Source organism: Dama dama, chromosome 29, assembly GCF_033118175.1.
Source record: "Dama dama isolate Ldn47 chromosome 29, ASM3311817v1, whole genome shotgun sequence".
Lineage (NCBI taxonomy): Eukaryota > Metazoa > Chordata > Mammalia > Artiodactyla > Cervidae > Dama > Dama dama.
In genome coordinates, this window is record NC_083709.1 from 38095151 (window position 1) to 38119387 (window position 24237).

The 24237-nt window shown below is 40.2% G+C and overlaps 1 protein-coding gene across 3 annotated transcripts in view; it reads left to right on the forward strand.

Moving 5' to 3' along the window:
* FREM1 (FRAS1 related extracellular matrix 1) overlaps nt 1-24237 on the forward strand; it is a 171194-nt gene that overhangs the window by 114585 nt on the left and 32372 nt on the right. For 2 of the 3 annotated variants that reach the window (XM_061132199.1, XM_061132198.1), the window contains 4 exons: nt 4873-5137; nt 12205-12619; nt 20829-21030; nt 21724-21868. In XM_061132199.1, the coding sequence (XP_060988182.1) occupies nt 4873-5137; nt 12205-12619; nt 20829-21030; nt 21724-21868 (1027 nt within the window). Of the gene's footprint in view, nt 1-4872; nt 5138-12154; nt 12620-20828; nt 21031-21723; nt 21869-24237 lie in introns of those variants that run through there. The other variant, XM_061132201.1, reaches the window with a different exon arrangement.

The window sequence follows — 24237 nt, forward strand, 5'->3', positions numbered from 1 at the left end:
GTAAAGAATCCTCCTGTCAGTGCAGGAGACGCAGGAGACATGGGTTTGGCCCCTGGATCAGGAAGATCCCTTGGAGGAAGAAATGGCAACCCACTCCAGTATTCTTGCTTGGAGAATCCCATGGACAGTGGAGCCTGGCGGGCTACAGTCCATGGGCTTGCCAAGAGTCGTACACGGCTGTGCATGAACACATGGGCATGTGGAGGAAAATGGGAGAATTTCATGGGCTAGGCTTGGAAGTAGGGTACTTGCCCTCTATACATCCCAGTGGCTGAATCCTTAAGGAGACTGGGCGGTGGAAACTGGAACAGTACATCCAGAAGAAAAAGTACTGAGCCTGGTGAGGTCCTCCCTAGTCTCTGCTACAATGGGCATGTGATTATTTTCTAACAGGATTTGTGAAAACTTAATCAAGTAGACACAGTAACCTGTTGAAACTTTCAGTAGTTCAGAAGTTTTTTTAAATTTGGTGGTATTTTTTATCTCTGTGCAGAATCCTATTCTTCCTTCTTTCCTCCTCCTTCTTCACGGCTTTGATTTTTTTTTCCTTCCTTCCTTCTTTTGGTGGAAATTTTCTCAGGTTGCAGTGTAACTTTATAATCAGAATTGTTCATGTCTAAATAAAATTATACTGAATTGTTAGACTAAATTAGACCCTAACATTAGCATATTTGAACACTTTTTGGGAGCCATTATAAATAACTTTATGCTTTCCCATAGTGCCATGACTTCTGATTTGCACGGTGGAAAAAATGACTCGGACATCTTTGAGAGAAGTTTAGAAGGACATTGCCCATAGTTGGCCCTCATCCATACTCTGACTAATGTGAAAAACAGTGCTGAAAAACTGGGTTCAGGCAATACCTACATATTTTTCCTCCCCTCAGCTCTATCTTCTGCTCTTCATCTTGTGGGTGAATTTTGTTTCCTGGCTTTGTTCATTCTTCTTTATTCTTTGATGTATTCATCTTAACTCCCTCTGAAGCATCTGCGGCTCAGGTTTTGGTGCAACATTAGGTTGGCTGCTGATTCTACATTGAACTTAAGTTGCATTTTGAGTTAAAAAGCATAATATATGAAAAAGACTAATTTGATCATCTAAAACAGGGTTTCCCAGTCATGGCAATATCAATATTTTCGAATATGTAAGTATTTATTGTGCACCATAGAATTTTTAGCAGCAGAAAACAAAGAAGAACTAGAGAGCCTCTTGATGGAAGTGAAAGAGGAGAGTGAAAAAGTTGGCTTAAAACTCAACATTCAGAAAATTAAGATCATGGCATCTCGTCCCATCACTTCATGGCAAATAGATGGGGAAACAATGGAAACAGTAAGAGACTTTATTTTGGGGGGCTCCAAAATCCTTGCAGATGGTGACTGTAGCCATGATATTAGAAGATGCTTGTTCCTTGGAAGAAAAGCTGTGACCAACCTAGACAGCATATCAAAAAGCAGAGACATTAGTTTGCCAACAAAAGTCCTTCTAGTCGAAGCTATGGTTTTTCCAGTAGTCATATATGGATGTGAGAGTTGGACTATAAAGAAAGCTGAGCGCTGAAGAATTGATGCTTTTGAACTGTGGTGTTGGAGAAGACTCTTGAGAATCCCTTGGACTGCAAGGAAATCCAATCAGTCCATCCTAAAGGAAATCAGTCTTAAATATTCATTGGAAGGATTGATGCTGAAGCTGAAACTCCAATACTTTGGCCAACTGACATAAAGAACTGACTCATTGGAAAAGACCCTGATGCTGGGAAAGATTGAATGCAGGAGGAGAAGGGGATGACAGGATGAGATGGTTGGATAGCATCACTGACTCGGTGGACATGAGTTTGAGTAAGCTCCGGGAATTGTTGATGGATAGGCAAGCCTGGCATGCTGCAGTCCATGGGGTCGCAAAGAGTTGGACACGACTGAGCGACTGAACTGAACTGAACTGGTCTTTACCTACTAGAATTTAGTCATTGTTCCATTGCCAAATCATGTCTAACTCTTTGCAACCCCATGGACTGCAGCATGCCAGGCTTCCCTGTCCCTCACCATCTCCCAGAATTTGCCCAGGTTCATGTCCTTTGAGTTGGTGATGCCATCCAACCACTTCATCCTCTGTCACCCTCTTCTCCTTCTGCTTTTAATGTTTCCCAGCATCAGGGTCTGGATGCTAGGAATGGATTGGCTGTTTGCATCAGGTGGCCAAAGTGTTGGAACTTCAGCTTCAACATCAGTCCTTCCAACAAGTACTCAGGACTGATTTCCTTTAAGATTGACTGGTTTGATCTCCTTGCAGTCCAAGAGAATCTCAAGAGTCTCCTCCAGAATCACAGTTCAAAAGCATCAATTCTTCAGCACTCAGCCTTCTTTCTCTTGCCTGGAGAATCCCAGGGATGGGGGAGCCTGGTGGGCTTCCATCTATGAGGTCGCACAGAGTCAGACATGACTGAAGCGACTTATTAGCAGCAGCAGCAGCCTTCTGCTGCTGCACCATAAGGTGCAGCCTTCTGCACCATAAGGTGCAGCTCTCACATCCGTACATGACTACTGGAAAAACCATAACTTTGACTATATGGACCTATAGAAGTCAGTAGTTCCCCTCAGATAGCATAAACAAAATGTCTCCAGATGTTGGTAAATGTCCCCTGGAGGGGAGGCAAAATTGTCCCTCAATGAGAACTCCTGGAGCAAAATTATACCTCCTTGATGTTTTCTTTTCATTTTGTATTTCTTTATAGGACTAAATATCTTTTCAAAATCTTATTGACTGTATATTTAAATAGAAATGACCTGACATTTATTTCACACATATTTCCTTTGGGATATTTACCCTTTTAGTTTTGGTTTATAAGAATTCCTTATATATATTTAAGAGTCAGTTCAGTTCGGTTGCTCAGTTGTGTCCACCTCTTTGTGATCCCATGGACTGCAGCCTGCGAGGCTTCCGTGTCCATCAACAACTCCCAGGGCTTGCTCAAATTCATGTCTTTTGAGTCAGTGATGCCACCCAACCATCTCATCCTCTGTCGTCCCCTTCTCCTGCCTTCAATCTGTCCCAGCATCAGGGTCTTTTCCAGTATTAAAGAGCATAAGCAAAATAGTGACATGTTTGAGTGTGTGCTCTTGGGTCAGATGGCTCGGGTATAAATTCTAGCTTTATGTTTCCTAATTGTATAATCATTACCACGTTGGTAACATTTGTACACCTTAGTTTCCTCATTTATAGCCTAGACACTTGGCAGTGGCCTATCACAATGTTGGTGTAAAGTTTTAAGGGTCTTTATCCCTTACCTAGCACAAAGTTGAAGCTCAAGGGTATTTTAATTATGATCATTTTTTGATGAACCTCGGGTGAGCAAACTTTGATATAACCTTTAATTTATGAAGCTCTGTATCCTTTGTCTCTGTGTGATCAACTTCTTTGCTCGTTCAGACATTCACTCATAGAGTCTTTTAAATACATATAATAGCACCTGTGCAGCCACCATACGTACAAGAACTGAAATACTGCAGTATCAGAATCTACCTATCTACCTGTTCCATCCTCCAGAGAAAGCCACCATCCTGAATTTTGTGTTAAGTTTCTTCGTTTTGTTTACAGTTCTCTGGGACTTGCTCACTCAACTGATAACATGTTAATAAGCTACCTCTGTGTGACTCCATGTAGCTCTAGTGCATTCCTTTTGCTACTCTGCAAAATTCAACTGTACGAATAGGCCACAGCCTGTTTATACATTCACCTTCTGAAAAGGCATCTGGGTTGTCTCCAGTGTTTTCATTTACAAACAGCGCTGCCATGACCTTTCTAGCACAGGCCTCCTGGGTACAAGTGCACATGTTTCCAGCACACCACTGTAGTGGCATCACTGGGTCAAGGCAGATGTGAGTATCCAACTTTTTGCAAAATAATTCTAGGTTGTGTACCAGTTTACACTCTAACTAGAACTGTATGCAAGATTCTACATCCCCTTCCACACTTGCTGTCTTCAGCCTTCCACATCTTGGCCTATCAGAGCGATGTGAGATGGCAATTTATTGTGATCTTGATCTGTAGTTCCCTGACTCTTCCTGAGATTGAGCATATCTTGCATCTTTATTGGCCTTATGTATTGCCCCTTCTCTGTGATATCTGCCCACATCTTTGGCCAAATTCTTTGATTAATCCCAGTCATAGAAACCTTGCTATATCATATTAGCATTTTTTTTGTCACTTCTTAAATATTTTTTTCATTGGCGTATAATTGCTTTTCAATGTTGTGTTAGTTTCTGCCTTACAACAGTGTGAACCCCCTCTATGTGTACATGTGTTCATACATCCTGTCCCTCTTGGACCTCCTTCCCAGCAACAGCACCCCCCATCCCACCCATCTAGGTCATCACAGAGCCCTGAGCTAAGTGCCTGTGCCATACAACAGCTTCCCCACTAGCTATGTTTACACATGGTAGTGTATGGGCTTCCCAGGTAGCTCAGTGGTAAAGAATCCACCTGCCAATGCAGGAGACACAGGAGATGCAGGTTCAATCCTTGGGTTGGGAAGATCCCCTGGAGGAGGAAATGGCAACCCACTCTAGTATTCTTGCCTGGAGAATCCCATAGACAGCGGAGCCTGGCAGGCTACAGTCCACAGGGTTGCAGAAAGTCAGACACTTCTGAGCACCTGAGCACACATGCATATGTATGTTTGTATGTCAAACCTAATCCGCCAGTTCATTCCTGTCTCTGCTGCTCCTCATGTCAATATATCCGTTCTCTACATCTGTGTCTCTATGCTTATCCTAGAGTTGAGATTTTGATTTCTACACAGTTTGGCCTTTGCTTTTTACCTTCACCATGGATGTTTTATTTTTCAAATGTTGACCACCATCTCTTCTGCCACACAGGTGATATTGTCATCCTGGCAAAGCCACTTGTGGTGTCTAAAGGTGACAGAGGTTTCCTGACGACCACCACTCTCCTTGCTGTGGATGGAACAGACAAGCCTGAGGAACTTCTCTACGTCATCACCTCCCCACCGCGATTTGGCCAGGTTGAGTACGTCCGCTATCCTGGGGTCCCCATTACGAGCTTCAGCCAAATGGATGTAGCAGGACAGACAGTCTGCTATGTAGATAAGAGCACGACACCTGCCCACAGAGACATGTTCAGGTGAGCCCTGAGGGAACTTTTCAGAATGAATGCTTAGAAAGACAAAGGCAGGGGAAAATATGTCCTTTTCCAGCTCCGGGATAAATCTGCTCTTCATCCACTGCCTCGATGGATGAGAGAGAAGGGTATACAATTAAATTGACAGTAGTAGCCAGGCAAGAAATAAACACCTAAGCAAATCTCCATGCAAGCTGTTCAGTGAAGAGACATGTGAAGACCTGAGGATCTCCACTAATGAGAGATGTGGCAAAGTAATTTACCTCTTTATTTGAGTCTGTTTTTCTATCCAAGGAAAAGAAATTTGCTAGTAAACATTTGGCATAAGCAGACAGTGTCTTTTGACACAATGTGTTCGGGTAACTATATCATAAATCATGTTGTCATAAAGTGGATCATATTTCCCCATAGAAACAGTGTTATAATTGGGGGCTGTGCACCTGTTCAAGGATTCTGTATCAAATAAATCACTGGGAGGAATAACAATCTGTTGAAAAGGCAAAGATACAACATTAATGAAAGCCTACATTCATTTAAAATACTGAAATCTGTTTCCAGTCACATAAAGCAAGAAAAACACTAGAGGGTCTATCATTGAGCAGTTATCAAAACTGGCTGAACCTGGAGTTCTTGATATAAATACAGATTCCCAGGGCTGGGTTGAGAACCCAGAAATCCTGGACTAGCCTTTGGGGGGCCTTGGTGCACATCTAACCCTGAATTTTCCAATTAAGAAAGAGGCTCTGAGAGCATTGATTCATCTTCCATACACATAAAGCTTCTGTCCTCCACTATGATTTTTATCATGTCAGAATACAGCCTTCAAAAGAATGCTATAAAATAACACAACTGTAGCAGACTCCTATGTTATTTGACAGGTTCCCATAAACTATCAGGTACATGGATAGACCCATGTCCAAATGCCACTCTCCTCTATCATATATCTTATCTAATTCAGTATGTCTGCTATGATAAACAATGTTTAAATGTCAGTAAAGATTATTTTGCTTGCCTTTTTGCTATTTGGAATGATGATTTGAAAAGATGAATTGTATAGTTAGGTAAAAAAAATCCAGGGAAGTTTAGACTAATACCTCCTTTTTTCTTTAGACAAATGTTTTTAACAAGCAGATAATCATTTGGTTGCACAGTATCTTATTACCAATTCAGTGCTTGAGTGTTTCTCAGTACAGCTCAGTTCAGTCACTCAGTCGTGTCCAACTCTTTGCGACCCCATGAATCGCAGCACACCAGGCCTCCCTGTCCATCACAAACTCCTGGAGTTTACTCAGACTCATGCCCATCGAGTCAATGATGCCATCCAGCCATCTCATCCTCTGTTGTCCCCTTCTCCTCCTGCCCCCAATCCCTCCCAGCATCAGGGTCTTTTCCAATGAGTCAACTCTTCACATGAGATGGCCAAGGTATTGGAGTTTCAGCTTCAGCATCAGTCCTTCCTATGAACACCCAGGACTGATCTTTATGATGGACTGGTTGGATCTTCTTGCAGTCCAAGGGACTCTCAAGAGTCTTCTCCAACACCACAGTTCAAAAGCATCAATTCTTTGGCGCTCAGCTTTAGTCACCATCCAACTCTCACATCCATACATGACTACTGGAAAAACTATACACGAGGGTGTTTATAAAATCATTCATCCTAGGAGTTTCTAAGTTTCTAGATTCTCAAGATAGTTACCTGAGAGATTGACAAAATTTAAATTCTTGGGCCTCACTGCAAAGAGACAACCTTAGTAAGTCCAGTTTCAGGCCTAGGAATCTGTATTTTTAACAGCTGTCCAGGTGATTCCAATGCCGTTGGGGCTAGCCATGTCCAGTCTGGCCCAATCCATTGTTCCCAGTGTGTTCTGAGGTGTCTGAAAATTTACAGGAGTCTCTGAGGTCCTCTCCCAGACAGCACATGAAGGGGCAGAATTGTTGGTGTTCTGCAGCTCACATCTCGAGTTACTGAGATAATTTTGTTTTGTTTAGTTTGTTGGTGGTTTGATTTTTAGTTTGTTTTGCACAGAGAGCTTCTGGGCAAGGTTTTCATTTAGCAGAAACTCTGTGACTCAATTTTGTAAAATGAGTGATTGGTACCACCAATGCTACAAAGATGCAAAATGATGTTTTCTGGCTGTCTCCAGAAAGGAGACATTAAGTCATAGAGATTCAAGAGTGAGAAACTCCTTTTTAATATTCTCAATCCTTCTGTTTCTAGAAGGAGGTCTCAGGCGCCCTGTGCTCATATGTCCTTAACAGCTCTCCAGTATGGACTGTTTTTCCCTTTTTAGCAAACAGAGTACAGGCCTCAGGCTCCAAGCCATCAGCCAACAACGTCTAGCGCGAATGAAAGACAGTTGGTTTCTTGTATTTATTTTTGTCGTGTTTATGGTGATTTCGTTTTTATGAGTGAAAACTTTGATCTTTTAGTCGTTAAAAGGTTTCTTCTCAAGTACATTTATTTAAGAAGAACAATGAGTTGATATAAAGCAAAATAGTAGGTAATAAGAGTACAAGTAGTACCAGAAAATGGCAAAAATTGTGAAGATGGTGTTTGCATGACTCAAGATTAGGAAACAGGTTCATCGAGACAATGAACAGCAAGGGTAGGAAAACACTGATTTAATCCAGTCCCTTCATTTATGCGTAAGAAAGCTAGTCTTGATACACTTGTAATGGATCAAGCAGTGTGTGTGTGCATGCTAAGTCGCTACACTCATATCTGACTCTGTGCGACCCTATGGACTGTAGCCTGCCAGGCTCCTCTGTTCATGGGATTCTCCAGGCAAGAATACTGGACTGGGTTGCCATGCCTTCCTCCAGGGGATCTTCCCTACTCAGGGATCGAACCCTTGTCTCTTATGTCTCCTGCCTTGGCAGGTGGGTTTTTTTTTTTTTTTTTTTACCACTAGTGCCACCTGTGAAGCCCCATCAAGCAGTGTACCAGACCCTTTTTATACAAGTATCATTGCTCTTAAGCCTTATACCACCACCTTGAGAGAGATGTCTTGTTCCCATTTTATGGGTGAGAAAAGTGAGTCTTGAAGAGGCAAAAAGTCACCTAAACTGACATAGCTGAATATCAAAGATAAATGTGGGCTGAGAGCTCATTGTGGAGAGGTCTTTCCATTATCCCTGACTGTACCAAAAACCTTGTGGAGAATCTTTACTTGTGGGAAGGACCCTTCTCCGTGTGTGTCTTTCTGATGTTTGGCCAGCAGTTTTACATATTTATAATGGAAGAGCCTCACATCTGCTGAAGACTCTTGTTTTAATCTTGTCATTTCACTAACCCAACCGTTGTGTTGCTTGTCAGGTGGCGTTCAACCAAAGCTGAAAGGCTGTTTTAATGAAAGTGTGATCATGGTGCTTTTTAAAAATTAAATATATGCAACCAATCTAATCACCTAAATTTATGTTGCTTGCTGTTAAATCTGGCAAGGAATTTGGCTGGGGAGAAGAGATAAATTTGTGGCAGAGAGCTTCCCTCCTCCCTTCACTTTTAATGTAAGCTATGGCAGCATTAATTAAACGGGGGAGTTTAATGGTCAGATTTTACCTTCTGCAAAAATATTTTGTGAATCATAAATTTCTCCTGTATTGTTTGGTGCTGCTGGCCTGGAAGAAGGATTTGGCAGCACATTCTGGGACAGCTGACACCAAGTGATTAGCAAGCTGACTTCAGCTGCTGGCAGCCGGGTTCTAAAAGAACATGCTAATGTCCTCCATTTTGACATGCTGGTTGGACTTTTTTTTTTTTTTTTCCTGAAGAACTGGCTCTATTTATGATTCCATTTTTATCTTTTAAATGCCATGACAGATGGCAGATTCTTCAGCCAACTCTATTGCCAGGAAATGCAGAAAGCTTGAAAGCACCATGGTAATGGTGAAATCAGGCCGGGCAGGCACCCCACACAGATCTGAGAGTCATTCCCCAAATTTCATGAGACAGTGGTCATCTTGGCTGCGTTTCTTCTCAGGGGGGGCATAATAAAGGGAATTAAACAAAATGGACCCACACAAGGAGCTTCCACCTCAATACCACTGGCTTCTTAAGCTTGATTGGATGCCACAATAGCAATGGCACTGTTGTTTTAAAACTTGAAAATCTATTTGGAAGGTTTCTTCTGAGGGGGATGGTGTGGGCCATTTGCAAGATCATCTGGTCAACTTTTGCAGGCACAGAGCATTGACCTTGTCACACTGGTTCTGCTAGGCTTTTTTTTCTTTTGACTGGGAAGCCAACCATGACCAATTCACCCCTTCTCTCACTTTCTCTGATAATGTTCTCCACTTGTGAATAGTTTGCACTGTGACTTGTGAATGTGGAGCGATGTACTTGATCCAGTCATATTGGGACATTGCATCCTTTTAGCCACTGGCTTGATAGCTTTCTGTCAGTGCAGACAGCTGCCGGAGCATCCCAGCTGGGAACACTGGCCTCAGGAAACATGTTTCTTATCTTAAATGGTCCCTAACCCACTCACCCTCATTCCCCTCTGACTGAGGGCAGACTGCTGATTTTCACTGTGGTCAGATGCCCATCAGAGGCAGAGAGGAGTCTGAGATGGACTGCCTGGATCATGAGGAAACTTGAGTGGCCTCACACAGGTCACATGTATGTGGCTAATGCAGCCACCTTGAGACTGAACTTGGGGCACCCAGTGGGGCATTTTTTGGAATTCAGTCTCCAGAGGAGAAAGTCAGAATCAGACACTCAAAGTGGCCACTTCTGATGTGGCCCTGGGACTCCTGCTTCGCCTCCTTGCTCCTGATGGCTGTCTCTCCCCTTCTCTCCCATTTTCTTTTTCTTCCTTCTCCACCAGTATTTGACATGCCTACATGTTCTCTGGCTTAAGGCTGTGCTCAACTATAAATTGCCAATTTAAAACTCTCCAAAGAGCATGTTTTTACATAGATAGCCACTTTATTGTGAAAGAGGGGCAAAGTTGAAGGCATGAAGTGTGTTTCTGGAGAGGTGACATGAAAATGGAGGCCCTGAGAGGATGCCCAGTCTCCAGTTTTTACCTCTGCTCAGATAGTCTCCAGGGAGGAAACATAAGAAAGTTAACCAGAAAACAATGGAATATGGGCATAATTCCATGAAAAGCATCCCCTGAAAACAGACCATGATTTTTGGACCTAAAAATGTGTATCACCTAATCTTTGATATTGTCAAGGTGTCTAATAACTTAAAAGGTGAAGAGCATACACAAATATTTTTCCTCAGTTGTGATTTTTTTTCTTTTTAAAAAATAATGGATTTGGCAAACACTCCATGATCCAGCAATGAAATTACCTATTTGCTTAGAGTATATTTATCCAAACATATTGTTTTGTTTTAAGGAAACTATGATTTTGTTCCATCTACAATTCTAAAGTTGATTCCATATTCTTGTTTGAGCTGTGGGAGGAAAAAAAACAGGTTGTATTCTTTACAAGTCAAGGTATGTGAAATATCCAAAAATGTGCTTTATTCGGAGTATTTCACTTAGCAGTTTTAACTTTTTGGACAAGGATTCCTTTTCCATGCATCGCATCCTATTTTCCTGGTAGGCAGTCTTACCAGCTTGATAATTAGAAAGCTCAAAAATGTTAGCCTAGCCTTCAAAGCAAAATCTGTATCTGCCAAACTCATCTCCCTGTAACTTCTGGTCCAGCTGCTCTTGTCCCTGAGTCCTTTGCCTCAGGCAGGCTGGCAGACTCATCACGCCCACACAACCTGGTTTCATATTCCTTCATGTTCAACAGCAAAGCATCAACCTTCTATCCCTGAAAGATAAGATAGCTTTTGTAGAGAATAAAAAACTTGGTAGTCACATTTGTCAAATTAATAAAATAAATATAAACCCCATATCTTCTCTAATTTTAAAAAAGAACCTCCAAAGAAAATTCTTTTATCATTCAGTGTTATATGCACTGCAGTGTTTTAGGAGATTTTTACATCCGTGGAACATAAGCGTGTTTCTATCCTCCATGACTATTTCAGAACTGGTACTTGGAAAAAAAACAAATAGACACAATTCCATGATTGTTTTGAAGTACCTTTCTTTGGCCAGTGGTGAATGTGTCAATTCCATTTGAGGTTAGTGATTTCCTAACTTGTTGGAGTTTCAAGAACAGATTTTGTTGGCTTAATTTCATCATAGTCTCCACTGTCCTTTGTATAGAAATTACACATTGAAATGTTCTAAGGATGATTTTGGTTAGTTTAGCTTTGAGATTGTTGGTGTGGGTGGAATGTGATTTAGAGATCAATGTAATCAGAAGCTTGCCATGGTATCACAGAGCTTCAAGTGTAAGAAACATCTTGCTCAGCTTGGATTTGTATCATTTCAGTTTTCTCTTCTAGGTCTGCAGTGACACTTAGGCACCACAACCCTTTCTTAGTGGACTGTTAAACCAGCAATCACTAAAACTGCAAGAACAGAAGGTGTGGCGTCAGAGGACCCGGGTGTCCTTCCCAGTTCTGTCTCCTCCCTGCCTTATGATCTGCCATGTTTCTGAATCTTTCCACTCTAGTTTTCTTTTCTTTAAAGCAGGGGAATAATCTTTGTCTAACATAACTCCCCCATATCTTGTCATGGGCAAATGTGAAAACAAACAGAAAAATATATGAATTGAGTGAATTAGCCAAATTCAGCCTACTCAGTACTTTATTGGATGGGCTTCCAATCATCAGCCTTAAGAACTGAGTCTATTAAAATATCACAAAGAAAATGCAATTGCAAAAGAGTCTGGTCTATGAAATTCCTATTTGGGGCAAGAAATGACACTAAGTATTGACAAGCCTGAGAAAGATCATTGGCACAGTTAACCTGCCCCATCCCAGGAGTCCACCATCCATGCTCCTGAGCAATACTTGGGGGGTTAGAACGGTCGATGGACACATTGTCTAGTGACTGGTTTAATGGACAGAATGGTGTCCTCCTGAAAGATCTGCTCTTGAGCTTTCCTTCACATCCCAACACAACATGTCCTTGAGTAAAGGTGTGTATTGTTATCATTTCATTCCAATAGATGGTGACACAAGAATCCATGTTGAAGGCTGCCTTGCCTCTCTTTGCCAGATTCATCGTCAGCAATGGACTTCAGACCAAGCCTGGGGTTTTTGAGATCACACTGGAGACTGTGGACACTGCCTTACCTGTGGTGACCAGGAACAAGGGGTTGAGACTGGTTGAAGGGGCCACGGGCCTGCTCTCCCCTGACCTCCTGCAGCTGACCGACCCTGACACTCCAGCTGAGAAGCTCACCTTTCTTCTGGCCCAGCTCCCACGACATGGCCAGCTCTACCTGCGGGGGATGGCGCTGATCCCACACAATTTCACTCAGCTGGACGTGGACAGCGGGCATGTGGCCTATCGGCACTTGGGAGGGGATTCTCGGACTGACCACTTCACTTTTATGGCCTCAGACGGGACAAACAATGGCTTTCTTGTGGATGGGAGAGTGTGGCAAGAACCTGTATCATTCACCATCCAGGCAAGTATAACAAATACACAGTTCATGACCAGAGATAGGAGAACACGACTTTCAGGAGAACTGTTTCCTATTTCCTTCCTTCTTTCATTCAAATGTATAATGTGTGTCTACAGTTTGCCAGGCACTAAGCAAGGCGCCAGGCACGTTAATATGAATACAAAACAGATGTGCTGCCTGTGTACAAGGTAATGACTGACCTTTGGAGTCAGTGGTAATGCACAAAGGACCAAAATACATTTGGAGACACACACCTAGGTTGGAATTTCTGCTTTCAGTATTTTCAAAGCTGTGTGAACTTAAAAGAGTTTTTTGACTCTTCTAATTCTATGGTTTTCTTCTTAAAAAACATGCCTTACAGCATTGTGGTAAGAATTAAATAAGATAAGGTATCCAAGGTACTAACATGTTGCCTGAAATATGTTAGGTATTCAGTCTCATAATTGCTTTTATAGTATCTAACTATACTGTTATAATGATGCTTATTGGCCTATGTTATCTACTGACATTGTTGTTGTTCAATTGCTAAGTCTTGTCCGACTCTTTGTGACCCCATGGACTGCAGCACGCCAGGCTCCTCTGTCCTCCACTGTCTCCCAAAGTTTGCTCAAATTCATGTCCATTGAGTCAATGATGTTATCTAACCATCTCATCTTCTGCCTTCCCCGTCTCCTTCTGCCCTCAGTCTTTCGCGGCATCAGGGTCTTTTCCAGTCAGTTAGCTCTTTGCATCAGGTGACCAAAGTATAGAGCTTCAGCTTCAGCGTCTGTCCTTCCAGTGAATAATCAGGGTTGATTTCCTTTAGGATTGAATGGTTTGATCTCCTTGCTGTCCAAGAGCATGTTAATGGTTAACTGTAATTTTAATGGTTTTCAATTAAACACCCAAAAACTTATGGAGCTGCATCAGTACTAGCCATGTATTGATGAGAAAAATAATTATAGAAGCTTCAATTTTAAAGTGTTAACTGTAGGTCAGACCTGCTTTATATAAATCTCATTTAATTTTCATAAAAATCCAATGAACTAAGTTTTATTGTCTCCATTTTATAGATGTTCAGAAGTTCAAAAATTAAACAATTTGGTCAAACACACAGAAAGAGCTCCAGTCTTCCTCATCCCCAGTGCTGTGTCCGTCCTGTGGTACTGTGCTGCCACAGTTATGATGACTGTTACGATGATTCTTGGAGGGCATAACGTGTTTTTCTTTTTTTAGTCAAAACACATCAAGTATATTCTGGCTCTCAAAGCCTTGAATCCACTCTCCTTGGATACAGTTCACCCTGTTCTACACACTTCCACCAACAGCATAAAAGATGTAAATCTGTCTTAATGCAGAATACATTCTGATTATGTAAAATAATAATAATTTCCCCTTGCTCTTTCATCTCTGTCTTAGGGATCTCCAGAGAAACAATCAATAGGATTATATAATTTGTATGCATATAAATGATAAGAGAGAGAGGAAGAGAGAAAGATTGATTTCTGTTCAGGAATTGGCTCTTGCGATTGTGGGGTCTGACACATTCCAAAACCGACAAGGCAGGCCAGCAGCCTGAAGATTTCAGAAGGAGTTGATATTACAGTCTTGAGTCCAAAGGCAGTCTGGAGGCAGAATTCCTTCCTCTTCAAGAGACTTCAGTCTGTTTTTTTAAGGCCTTTGAATGAATGGATGAGGCCCACCCACATTATGGAGGGTAATCTGCTTTACTCAAAGTTTATTGATTGAAATACTCATCACATCTAAAAATATACCTTCACAGGAACATCTAGCTTGACCAAACATCCTGGCTAAATTGGCATGTAGAAATAACCATCACAGTCTCTATCTAAGGTGAGATCTGAGGATGAAAGTGGGGAGTTACAATAACATGGAGTGGATATAAGATGAATCTTTGACTATGAGGAGGTCCAGAAAGTGGAATGAGATTATGATATACTGGGAGAAGAGAGAAAGTGTTGATATTATTCGTAGAGTATGTAAGAAATACCTTGTGCATAGTAAAGTTAATTTTTTTTATTACATGTCTTAATTGTTGTTAATTCCCTCCCAGTCTTCAGTCAGTTAATATTTTTCTTGACTCCTGACTACCCCTACCCCCATGCTATGTAGAGAAATGTCATAGTACTGCCCAATCTGAAATAATGTTCCAGTCTATCTGGAGAAGGAAATAGCAACCCACTCCAGTACTCTTGCCTGGAAAATCCCATGGACGGAGGAGTCTGGTAGGCTACAGTCCATGGGGTTGCAAAAAATCGGACACGACTGAGTGACTTCACTTCACTTCTATTTGGTTACAACTTTGTAGGAATTATCAATTCTGGATGCCAGTGTAAGAGTTCCTATCTACACTCCAGAACAGGGAGGGAAAAGGGGTTAGAGTTTGAAGAGAGTACTAGAACTTCAAATAGGTTTCTTCCAATAGCAAAAGTATCTTTTAGAGTGTAGTTATCGCAAGAGCCTTATCTCTTGAAGTTGTAGAGTTAACTGATAGGGAAATGTTGAATACATGTTGCAAAAGTTTTTCATCCAAAGTACAAGGTTTTCCTTGCCTTTAGTGTAAACAAAACAAACAAACAAAAAAACCTCAGAAGGAAAGCCTCAAACTTTCTCCCATAACTCCCCTGAACTTCCTGATGTCTCTGAGCAGAGAAGTCAAATAATTCAGGAATTGACTGACCCATCTGTAATGCAGAAGAGGTGACCTCCTCAGTCTCTTGCTTTTAAGAGCTCTTTCTGGCAAGAAAATATGACATTGACCACCACTGAGTGATGAGTTAGGCGAAATGGTCAATACCGAAATCAGATTGATTATATTCTTTGCAGCCAAAGTTGGAGAAACTCTATACAATCAGAAAAAACAAGACTGGGAGCTGACTGTGGCTCAGATCATGCACTCCTTATTGCTAAATTCAGACTTAAATTGAAGAAAGTAGGGAAAACCACTAGACTGTTTGATTTAGTTATAACCTAAATCAAATCCCTTATGATTATACAGTGGAAGTGACAAATAGATTCAAGGGACTAGATCTGATAGAGTGCCTGAAGAACTATGGATGGAGGTTTGTGACATTGTATAGGAAGCAGTGATCAAGACCATCCCCAAGATAAACAAATGCAAAAAGGCAAAATTATTATCTGAGGAGGCCTTATAAATAGCTGAGAACAGAAAAGACACAAAAGGCAAAGGAGAAAAGGAAAGATACACCCATTTGAATGCAGAGTTCCAAAGAATAGCAAGGAGAGATAAGAAAGCCTTCCTCAGTGATCAATGCAAAGAAATAAAGGAAAAAAATAGAATGGGAAAGACTAGAGATCTCTTCAAGAAAATTAGAGATACCAAGGGAACATTTCATGCAAAGATGGGCACAATAAAGGACAGAAATGGTATGGACCTAACAGAAGCAGAAGATATTAAGAAGAGGTGGCAAGAATACACAGAAGAACTGTACAAAAAAGATCTTCACGACCCAGATAATCAGGGTGGTGTGATCACTCACCTGGATCCAGACATCCTGGAATGTGAAGTCAAGTGGACCTTAGGAAGCATCACTATGAACAAAGCTAGTGGAGGTGATAGAATTCCAGTTGAACGATTTCAAATCCTAAAAGCTGATGCTGTGAGAGTGCTGCACTCAAATGCCAGCAAATTTGGAAAACTCAGCAGTGGCCACAGGACTGGAAAAGGTCAGATTTCATTCCAATCCCAAAGAAAGGCAATGCCAAAGAATGCTCAAATTACCACACAGTTGCACTCATCTCACACGCTAGTAAAGTAATGCTCAAAATTCTCCAAGCCAGGCTTCAACAGTACGTGAACTGTGAACTTCCAGATGTTCAAGCTGGATTTAGAAAAGGCAGAGGAACTGGAGATCAAATTGCCAACATCCTCTGGATCATCAAAAAAGCAAGAGAGTTTCAGAAAAACATCTACTTCTGCTTTATTGACTATACCAAAGCCTTTGACTGTGTAGATCACAATAAACTGTGAAAGAGATGGGAATACCAGACCACCTGACCTGCCTCCTGAGAAATCTTTATGCAGATCAGGAGGCAGCAGTTAGAACTGGACATGGAAAAACAAACTGGTTCCAAATTGGGAAATGAGTACATCAAGGCTGTATATTGTCACCCTGCTTATTTAACTTATATGCAGAGTATATCATGAGAAATGCTGGGCTGGAGGAAGCACAAGCTGGAATTGAGATTGTCAGGAGAAATATCAATAACCTCAGATATGCAGATGACACCACCCTTATGGCAGAAAGCGAAGAAGAACTAAAGAGCCTCCTGATGAAAGTGAAAGAGGAGAATGAAAAAGTTGGCTTAAAACTCAACATTTAGAAAACTAAGATCATGGCATCTGGTCCCATCGCTTCATGGCAAATAGGTGGGGAAACAATGGAAGCAGTGAGAGACTTTTTTTTGGGGGGGGGGGGCTCCAAAATCACTGCAGATGGCCATGAAATTAGAAGACGCTTGCTCCTTGAAAGAATAGCTATTAACCTAGACAGGATATTAAAAAGGAGAGACACTACTTTGCCAACAAATGTCTGCTAATCAAAGCTGTGGTTTTTCCAGTAGTCATGTATGGATGTGAGAGTTGGACCATAAAGAAAGCTGAACACTGAAGAATTGATGCTTTTGAACTGTCGTGTTGGAGAAGACTCTGGAGAGTCCCTTGGACTGCAAGGAAATCCAACCAGTCCATCCTAAAGGAGATCAGTCCTGTGTGTTCATTCAAAGGACTGATGCTGAAGCTGAAACTCTGATATTTTGGCCACCTGATGTGAAGAACTGACTCATTGGAAAAGACCCCAATTTTGGAAAAGATTGAAGGCGGGAGGAGAAGGGGACAACAGAGGATGAGATGGTTGGATGGCATCACCGACTCAATGGACATGAGTTTGAGTAGGCTCCGGGAGTTGGTGATGGACAGGAAGACCTGGCGTGCTGCATTCCATGGGGTTGCAAAGAGTCAGACACAACTGAACGACTGAACTGAACTGAATCTCCTAAACATAGGTGTACCACTTATGTTCCCAAACTGAGTAACTTAGGGCAAAGCTACAGGACTTAAACACAAAACACAGTTGTCTTTTATTGACACCAACAGGCACCAACCTGACATTCATTTTGTAGGAAATCCTGTCTGTCTGTCTAAGATTCTGCATCTGTGTTTTAATTGAATATTTACAATGTGTTACTTACTGTTGTACAGTAAAATGATTCAGCTGTACATATATTTACATTCCTTCTTTCTTAAGGTATTCTTTCCCGTTACGATTTATTGTAGGATGTTGAATATAGTTCTCTATACTATATAGTAGGTCTTTGCTGTTTATCCATTCTATTAATATATATTAGAGCTTACATGTGCTAATCCCAACCTCCCACTGCATCCCTCCCCCAACCCCTTCTCCACCGGTCCATTCTCTATGTCTGTGATTCTGTTTCTGTTCCATAGATAGGCTCATTTGTGTGATCTTTAGATACCACACAGAATGATACATGTACATGATATTTGTCTTTCTCTTTCTAACTTACTTCACTTAGTATGATTTCCAGGTCCACCCATGTTGCCGCAAATGTCATTATTTCATTCATTTTTATGACTGAGTAATATTCCATTGTGTACCACATCTTCTTTATCCATTTATCTACCAATGGACATTTAGGTTGCTTCCGTGTCTTGGCTATTTTGAATACTGCTGCTATGAACATGGGGCACATGTATCTTTTTGAGTTATGGTTTTCCTGTGTTGCTGACCAAGATTCTGCAGTCTTGGTGCAATGATTTCTGTAATCTTTCTTAGAAGGAGATGGGGGTGGGGGTGAGGGACAGAGGACCAGTGTCGCTGCTTCCTATGGTTTAGGCAAGTGTGACATAGTTTTAGTAAATCCAACACAAATCGTTGTAAGGATGTAGCCTTTTTAAAAAAAATGTCTGTACTCTAATATTTTAAAATGCTTCTGATATCCTGAGTCAAAAGACCTGCTTTTGAAGAAGAAACTAGAAATTTAGGATGGATTTTAACACAGAGTAGGACCAAAGACACAGCAGGGGGCCCAAAGACCAAAGTGTAGATATTAACCTTTTTAAAAGCAAAGGATCACAGCAGGCATTTATTCCTTTTATAATACTTCTATTTTTTAAGGAAAATATAATTAAAAAAAAAACCCCAGACATTCAAGTATTTACCAACTTTGAGGATTACTCACATGTCTTAAAATATCTTTTTTTTTTCTTCTCTTGCCATTGACTGTACTTCCTACTAGTCACCCTGGAGCTTCTTCCCCAAAAGGCCATGATAACTGCCTCCCCACCTCACAGCTCTGAGGGTGCCATCCCACTTTTTTAGGAACGGAGAATGACTGTAACCTTTGAAATTGTGTGTTGCTATTTCAGCTTACAAAATAACTGTTGTTAAAAAATTCATAAACTACAGAAAAGGTCTAGAAAATAATTCTTCCTTATCCCACTGTCATCAGTGGCTTGCTTGCAGTCTTTTACTGAAATAAAAAAGAGATGATATTCTAATGTACTATTAAGCATATTACTTGTTTCCACTCATAAAAATTTCCACATGTCATTAAATCTTCCTTGATAACATAATTGATAAAGGCTGCATGGCGCTCAATCTCAGGCAGAGATAGTTTACAATTCCCTTGTAGGACTTCCAAGTTTTATGGAATTTTTTATTAATTGCTATTACAAATTATATTTTAATTAATATTCATATATATATTCTTTGTCTACATATCTATTTCTGTAGGGTATACTGAAAAAGTAGAAATTTTGAATCACAGTATATGCATATTATTAATATACATATATGTCAAATTTATCTCCAAAAGGTTTTCACTAATTTGCTTTCCTTCCAACAAAATATAAAAATGTCTATTTCTTCAAACATTTAACAAGGTGAGGTGTGATTACTTTTTTATTTAAAAAAGCAGATTGCCAACTTAACAGAAAAATATTTCACCGTTAAAAAATTCCATATAGAAATACTCAAAGAAGTTATTTTTTCCATTTGAAGACAAATGAACATGTTTGTACACATGCTCCCAAAATTTTGTCTATGTCTGTGTGAACATATTTATGTATTTGTTTTGAACAAAAATGGTAGTTGTCTCCTATTCTGATACTTTCTGGTTTTTATTTTTTATTGGTTAACACTGAATTGTGGGACTTTTTTTGTTACTAGTTTATCCTATCTCTTTTTCTTATCAATAGCTGACTGACAGTTTATTATATAAGCACTCAAAAAATATATGGTCTTATTGTGGACACTCGTTTACTTTGCTAGAATTACAATAGTTTCATTTGGGGATAAAGTTAAGATTTGCGTGATTAGAAATGAAGGGAGCAAAGATTGTGTTCTTGTATCTCGTTGTGGTATCAGTGATGAATTATGCTAATTCTTCCAAAAATGTTCCCTCTGTAACCAATAAGAGTCATTTCTATTTCTGATGATTCCATACCATATGCAAGTGAGGTCCTTGGTAGTGTCTGACTTATGTACCTCTTCCACTCATGAGTAATTGCCCATCACAGCCTTTACAAATTGAGTCTACCTGTTCGGTTACCTGGTTCTATCAATAAAACAAATACTCAACACCCATAGCTAAGCACCTTCCACTTTTTTTACTGAAGTATTTTTATTGCTACTCAATATTTTTGCTATTTAAACCAAGACATGACAAAGAAAGTTTCAGTGTATTTGTAGACCTTTATAGCATCGTTTCTGTAAATTACCAAGCACTGGGAGAAGGGGGAAATGCTTTTGTAGAACGAATATTAAGTTTGCAATACAGTTCCTGGGTCAGTTTTGATATATTCATCCAACAAGCATTTCCTGAGCTTCTGTAATGGTTGGGCATTGTGCCAGGTGCAGGGAATAGTTGAGGGGAAAAAAGACACAGTGCCTGCCCTCAGGGAGCTTAGGTCTAATGGGGGAGTCAGACAGTGGGCAAGTAAAGAAAGCTGAGTCAAAGTTTATAACAGGAGGCTGCCCTCTCTTCTGGATACTATGATATTTGTTGAAGATATTGTGAATGAGGTAGCTTTTAACAAGGGTTAACCAACGAGGAGGATAAGGAATCTGAAATTCAGGAGAGTTTGTCATTGTTGAACCATTTAAGCCCCCGTGTTGCTTGGGAATGAGAAGCCTTTGCTTAACGTTGTGTGTGATTATTGATCATTCAGGTGGACCAGTTGGACAAAGCAGCCCCCCGCATCACACACTTGCATTCCCCTTCTCAAGTAGGGCTCCTGAAAAATGGTTGTTACGGGATTTACATCACTTCCCGCGTGTTGAAGGCATCAGACCCCGACACTGATGACAATCAGATCATCTTTAAGATTTTACGAGGCCCCCAACATGGGCATCTGGAGAACTCAATGACAGGTAATCCCTTCCTTAATCCTTGCTCATTTTAAAATACTCAGTGGTTGGCAGTCTAGAGGGTAATTTGTAATTGAGTTCAGGCCCATTTGGTAAATACTCCCCAAGCCTTACTGATAGATGCAGTTTATGAGTCAGTATCCATGCTAAAGAGGACTTAAAGCTGACTTTTCCTAAATTCATCTTGAGTGGGAGAACTAGATACTGATACACAGCTGTTTCTTATGTATAACTTGTTTTTCAACAGCTAGATTGTAAGGTATTCATAGGAATACATTGTCAGGACCAAATTCATATTCGTGACTCATTTTCTTATATCATGAATTTCTGAGAGATGTAAGTTCATTAAAAACAGTTTTTTGATGTAAGTTTTCTCTGAATTGTATGTTATTTCTACTTTATGAAGATAGTGATCACAGGATGGCACAGAATTTTAGATTTTATTGCTAGATTTTCCTATTCACTCTCTGTTTTCATATTTAAGGTACAATGTTTGAAACAAAGTAATTTTGAAGCCTAATTTAAGTTCATTGACTTTGATTTTAAGATGGTTACATTTTATTAATTTCTTTAAAAGATTTACTTTAAATATTTTAAAAGAGGAGTTTAAAAATAAAACGGCCATAAATATTGTATCAGCTCTTATCTAATATTTTGTTTGATTACTGATGAAAATCATTTACTTCTTTTTTGTAGGTGAATTTATCCATGAGAAATTTAGCCAAAAGGACTTAAATAGTAAGACCATTCTTTACATCATAAACCCATCTTTGGAAGTAAATTCAGATATCATGGAATTTCAAGTCATGGATCCCACAGGGAACTCTGCCACTCCCCAAAGGTAGATTCTTTTGCTTATTAAATAGTCCTGCATATAATGTCCAGAAAGTATCTGATGAGGAAAGTAAAATGTTCTTTTTCAAACAGAATCTAAGAGGACACATTGGTAGATGACTTCCCAGGCTCATAGAATTTATTTGGGAAAGAGAAACTTCGATTGTTGCTGTTTAGCCACTGAGTTGTGTCTGACTCTTTTGCTTCCCCATGGACTGTAGCCTTCAAGGCGCCTTTGTCGGTGGAATTTCCAGGCAGGAATACTGGAGTGGATTTCCGTTTTCTCCTCCAGGGGATCTTCCTGGATCAGGGATCAAACCTGTGTCTCCTGCATTGGCAGGCAGATTTTCTACCACTGAGCCACTGGGGAAGTTCAAACTTCTGTTGCTGCTTGATAATCACAGGATATGGGAGTGTTAAAACGTTTAGTTGTTTGGGGCTGGGTCATTCATTTTATGCATGCATTTACAAATGCATATCCTTTCACACCCACAGAGGTTTCTGTCTTGACGAGTCACTGGTATCCAGGACTGGGCTTGTAGGCTCATGTACATATCATGCAGCAAGAGGTCACTCTAGGACTGTGTTAGGACCCACAGTTTCCTAAATCTAAATTTCTAAAATATTTAGAGAATGAGGGAGTCAGGAAAGTTTAGCAAAACAACTTCTCTTCCCCCAAAACCCAAGCAATTACTAGCGACTTCTTTTGTAAGTTAATAAACCTAACATGGATAAGGTGAAGACAGTGTGAAAGAGGAAAACAGACTTGGGGGAGGTATTAAGTAATACTTTGAAGTTATGTCAAATATAGGACCCTCAGAAAATCCAGAGGATCAAATCCTCAAAATTAACCATATTAACAGACCATAGTAATTTCACTTACCAGGTCACTAGTCTAGATTTTTTTTAAGGTACACCTTGAATAACAGCTATCAAATGGTCCCAGAAATCACAATCCAGTTCTCCACGTATAGTAGGTTTTCTTTCTTTCGAAGTTTGATACCCTTCCCACTCACCTCAGAGAAAAGTTGTTCATTTATTCTAGTTTTAGTATTGACTCTATCAAACCACACACCATAATGAGGACAGCTTCTTACGGGGCTTTTATGACAGAGTATGGACAAAGAAAGACAAGAGAAATTCACCTCTGATCTCTTCATTTTTGCTTTTTCTTTCTGATCCTGAATTGTAGTTCCAGTATCTGCCAGCAGATGTCTCTGTAGTCATTGTTAGAAAAATGCATCTTGAACAAAACCTGCTCTCAGAATTGCACCTCTATTGCCAGTAGTATTAGAAGAAAATCTGGTCCAGGTTTTTATTGAGTGGCTACTACAGGCCAGATGCACAGTATAAGCATCTGGGAAATAGTGTGGGCAAGGAAGAACTGGACCCTGACATGAAAATTCTATCATGACTCTTTAAAATTAAGAGATGCCCACTTCCCATTAAAATGCTCTTGCCTCAGAAAAATGGCTCCTGGGGATTATAATCTTTATAGAAAATATGTTACCTACTTGCAATTTCAGACAAATGTATTCAATTCTCAAGAATTTTTTAAAAAATCCTACTCCAAAATATTAATAACTTGATTTCACTTGCTTTTTAATAGTTCAACATATAAACATAAAAATATTGATCAGACTTGCTACTGATCTAATGCCGACCATTGGTCATCCACATGGGAACACAGAAATAGAGCTAGATTGATATTGCTTCACCCACAAACCTCTTTTTTGCCTTGGCCACATCTTGCAGTATGTAGAATCTTAGTTCCCCAACCAGGGGTCAAACCTATGCCCCCTGCATTGGGAACACAGCATTTAACCACTGGATCACCAGGGAAGTTTCTACATACTGTCCCCTGCACCCCCAATTCCTCACTGTAACCAAGGACACTGCTTTTGAAGGTGATTTATGATTTTGCATAATCTTCAAGTTTATTGCAGAACCTTAGAATATAGAACTTTACTTGAGACTTTTAAAATAGACTCCTACTTCTACTAGATACCTATTTTCAGGTACCTATGCTGAAGATGTTTCTAATTCAGCTTGTAATGATTGGAGTCAGTGGAACATAATGCAAAATATGTCCACTGAGAGTTAATCCCCAAATAACTTTGAGTTGATTCGACATATATTAAGTTGTTTTCTCTAGAGTGGGTGGAGGGGAAAGCAGGTAGAAGTTACTAAGCACGTATCTTTATAGGTTTTGAAGGATATAGTTGTCTCTAAACTCATTGTAAGTAGATACTTTTTGGAACAAGAAGAACTTTATTTTTCCAGTAGGAAACAATGTTATGAATAATGATCTGTCTTCCCAGAGCTAGCAGGAATGTAGCTGCCTATGTAGAATAAATCATAGTCATTTATACTATA